General features: G+C 56.5%; 1 protein-coding gene across 1 annotated transcript in view; it reads left to right on the top strand.

Moving 5' to 3' along the window:
• The window catches only part of PLEKHN1 (pleckstrin homology domain containing, family N member 1), a 19,949-nt gene that overhangs the window by 14,874 nt on the left and 1,669 nt on the right, over positions 1-3,406 (top strand). The window contains exons 9-13 of the mRNA XM_010005257.1: positions 179-248; positions 661-815; positions 1,420-1,614; positions 2,098-2,349; positions 2,849-3,001. Coding sequence (XP_010003559.1) covers positions 179-248; positions 661-815; positions 1,420-1,614; positions 2,098-2,349; positions 2,849-3,001 — 825 coding nt within the window. The remainder of the gene's footprint in view (positions 1-178; positions 249-660; positions 816-1,419; positions 1,615-2,097; positions 2,350-2,848; positions 3,002-3,406) is intronic.

A 3,406-nucleotide genomic window follows, 5' to 3' on the forward strand; every position in this document is an offset into this window, starting at 1 on the left:
GTGAGATGGTTACAGTTCAAAATCTGCTTCAGCTGCTCTCCCAGGACTGTCCTTGTTCCATATATGTAAGGAAAAATTCAGCTTGGGGAGCCCCAAAGAACAAGCTGGGCTTGTGAGCTGTGCTGGGCTGTGAGCTGGGCTCAGCTGTACAGTCCTAAGCCTGCTTCTCTCTCGACAGGGCGAGCTGCCACTCAACGCCATCCAAGTGCTTTTTGAAGAAAATGAGAAAACCTCCTTTTTAATAGAAGGTGCGTGTCCGGCATGCCGAGGTGTGCTGGCTGCAGCCACGGAGGTCTCTGCGATGGGCTGTGCCCATCTTCTTGGCTGGGCTAGCTCACGTTGGCACCCAAGCTTGGAAATGTCATCCTGTCTGTGCCCTGGCTGTGCTGGCAGGGAGAGGCTGGGAGCAAGTGGCAGGGGATGAGCTTGTCACAGCTTGGCTGACCGGGTTCCCCCTCATTTGGATCCTGCCTGTGTCTGCTCTTCAGGTGCAAAGGGGTCAGCACAGAAGGCTGAGCATTCCCGTTGTCCCTGCACCAGTGTCAGCATCTCCAGACCCCAGGAGAGTGTGGGGAGGGATGGAGCAAGGGGACTCCTGTGGGTTTCTGAAGAAAGCAGCACATCGGTTAAAGCCAGTGACAGTGAAGGGTGTTTTTACAGGGCGACTAATCAATTCGATCCGGGTGATCTGCCGCAGCTATGACGATTACCAGGAGTGGCTCTACTGCCTCAAAACAGCCCAGTTTCGAAACGCCGACTCCTCCCTCTCTGGATCAGAGAGTTTCTCAGGATCAAAGCTGCCCCACCCCAGCCAGGTAACTTGATGCTGTGGGTTTGCACGGTCATCAATAGATGCTTCTCAGGACTCCTGTCTGCCCAACCTCTGGCCACGTGTCATACTCTTGTGACACAAGACTTTGCTGCAAGTCCCTTTCTCAAAGGCTCTCATGAAGTTGCTGATCCCTACGAATTATTTTGAATTCCTGTATCACATCACATAGGCATACATTATATGAAATCCCTTCAAAAGCAGGTCCCTGGCCCTAGGCTGGGACAGTGTTGTGCAGTGAGGCATTGGCACAAGGACATTAAGAGGGTCTTGCAAGGAGGGGATGCCCACTGCAGCTGGGATGGGGTCAGGGTGCCTGAGCACCCTTCACCTCCCTGTGAACCCTCGTCTTTTGCCCCTAAAAGCTGAAATCAGCCACCCACTCAGCTGTGAAGGGCTGCACACCCCACCACACCAGGCATGGCCACTCGGGCAGCTGCTCACCATGTGGGCACAGCGCAGACCCCAGGCTCATGTGGGCAGGGAGGGCTGGGCTGGCCCGACGAAGCTGAGGGGACAGGGCTGGGGAGGGACATGCTGGCAGCCACCCAGAGGGCTGTCCCTACGTGCTGTTCTTCTCCCCCATCCAGTTTGCTGGCAGCGGGAGGGGGTCGCTCACATCTGATGGCCGCACAAACTCCTGGGCCTCAGGAGGCAGAGTGCCCACCCTGACACACCTCTCCCAGAACAGCGGCTCTCTCCCTGACGGACACTCCTTCGTGCTGATGCCTGAGAGCAAGGGGCTCGAAGAACCCCTCTCCCCTGGCTATTCCCAGCCTTTCCATGTAAGTCCGAAAGCCTGGGATGCATGTGGGGAAAGTCCCTGCCCTGGAGCAGAGTGGTCTGTCCCAGTGCCCGATGGGCTGAGCTCACCTGGTCCCCGTTTGCCATGCAACACAGCACCCCCATGCCAGGAGCCTCTCTTTGTCCTGGCTCAGCTTTAGCATTGCTGATAAAGTCTGCCAAAGGGTCCTATCCCAATACTGCACTCTGTGTAAGGACTGTTTGTACAGATTGCAAAAGGGTAAATGGGACTGTTTCAAGGCCAGGAAATCCCAGAGTAAAGCTGTGGGTGTTGGGGGTGACAGGCCAGGCCTTTGCTCTGACCCTGTGCAGTATTTGTACATCCAGGGAGGAGCACGTGGGGCACAGGCTTGGCCACAGGACTGTGCTGATGCAGGAGTGCCCTGCACTGGCTACAGGATGGGTCTGTGTCTCCAGGGCTGGCCTGGGGACAGCCAGCTCCAGGCTCTGTCTTCTCCTTTCAGTGCCTGGCACAAACCATCTGGCCAAGCACAGGGCTGCCCACGCAGGACCTGCGAAGGGGAAGCAGCGCCAGAAAGTCCAAGGACAAGTGTGGGCCTTGTGGCCAGCAGCTGCCCAGCCAGGATGTGGAGAGGACCATCTGTAGGCTCATTCCTGAACCCTCCCCTGGAGAGCTGCTGTACCACGAGCCCTACGCAGCACCCGGCGCGCAGCACCGCCCGGCAGCTCCCCCGCCACACCTGGACCTCAGCAGTGTAAGGGTGCAGGGTTTGTGTGCTACTCACAGGGATAGCTGTCCTGGTGGGTGCTCCAGGGCAGGCAAGAAACCCATTGCTGTTTGAAAATGGCGTGTAGGAGATGAGGTTGAACGCAGCACATGGCCCTGAGGCCTGAGGCCATGGCCCTCTCACACACTGAGACCTGAGGTGCCGGGCACCGAGCACCAGAACTCTGCAAGTAGGAGTGTTAATGACTTCATAGGACACAAGCCCTTCCTCTGAGGGCTTTCCAGCATGTGTCCATCACTGGTTCAGTGTGTGATGCCACGTTTCCCTCCCCTTGATGAGCGTGCATCTGTGTCAGGCCCAGGGAAGGGCCCTTGTCAGCACAGACAGCCTAGTCGGGAATCTGCCATCCCTCACAGCCGGGACTGGAACTGGCTGGAAACTCCCCACTCTGACCCCCCCATCAAGGATGAGCAGCAAGTAGGAAACAACATGTCATGTTCCTGTCTCAATTCTGCCTTCTCTTTAGCTGAACAGATGGAGCTTGGTGGGAAGTCAGCCCTCGACAGCTTCCAGCTCCCTGGAGAAGCCGGCCGTGCCCCACTCCCCCTCCTACGCTGACCCCTACACTCCCAGCTCCCCTGGTGCTCGCAGCCTGGCCGGCTCCAGCTTCCTGGAAGAGGTATCCTGCCCTGACTCAGCACACAGGCTTTTGGCTCCAGAAATTGTGCCTTGGGCCATTTCTTTTTCTGCTGTCTGCCTGAGTGGGATGTGGGAACTGCCTTTCGGGGTGAGGCCCAGCACAGCATAGTTCTCTGTTTTTTCAAGCCAGGACAGAGTCAGGAACAGGTTTCCCCTGTCTTATCACTGCATGCCAGTGTCACAACAATCCCAGAAACCACAAAGTGAAGGCAGGAGACTGAGATGTGATCCAGTCTACAGAAATTAGAGATGAGTCAGACACAGAGACCACTTTATCCATTCCCCAAAAATTCCATCTGTGATAAACGAGTGCCTACTGAGGGCTACACTTCCAGTTTTGCTTCTCTCTTGGGAAAAGCCTGTTTCTGGGTCTGTGTTTGGCATC

This window comes from Chaetura pelagica, unplaced genomic scaffold (genome assembly GCF_000747805.2).
Source record: "Chaetura pelagica isolate M959 unplaced genomic scaffold, ChaPel_1.0 scaffold159, whole genome shotgun sequence".
In the NCBI taxonomy this organism is placed as follows: domain Eukaryota; kingdom Metazoa; phylum Chordata; class Aves; order Apodiformes; family Apodidae; genus Chaetura; species Chaetura pelagica.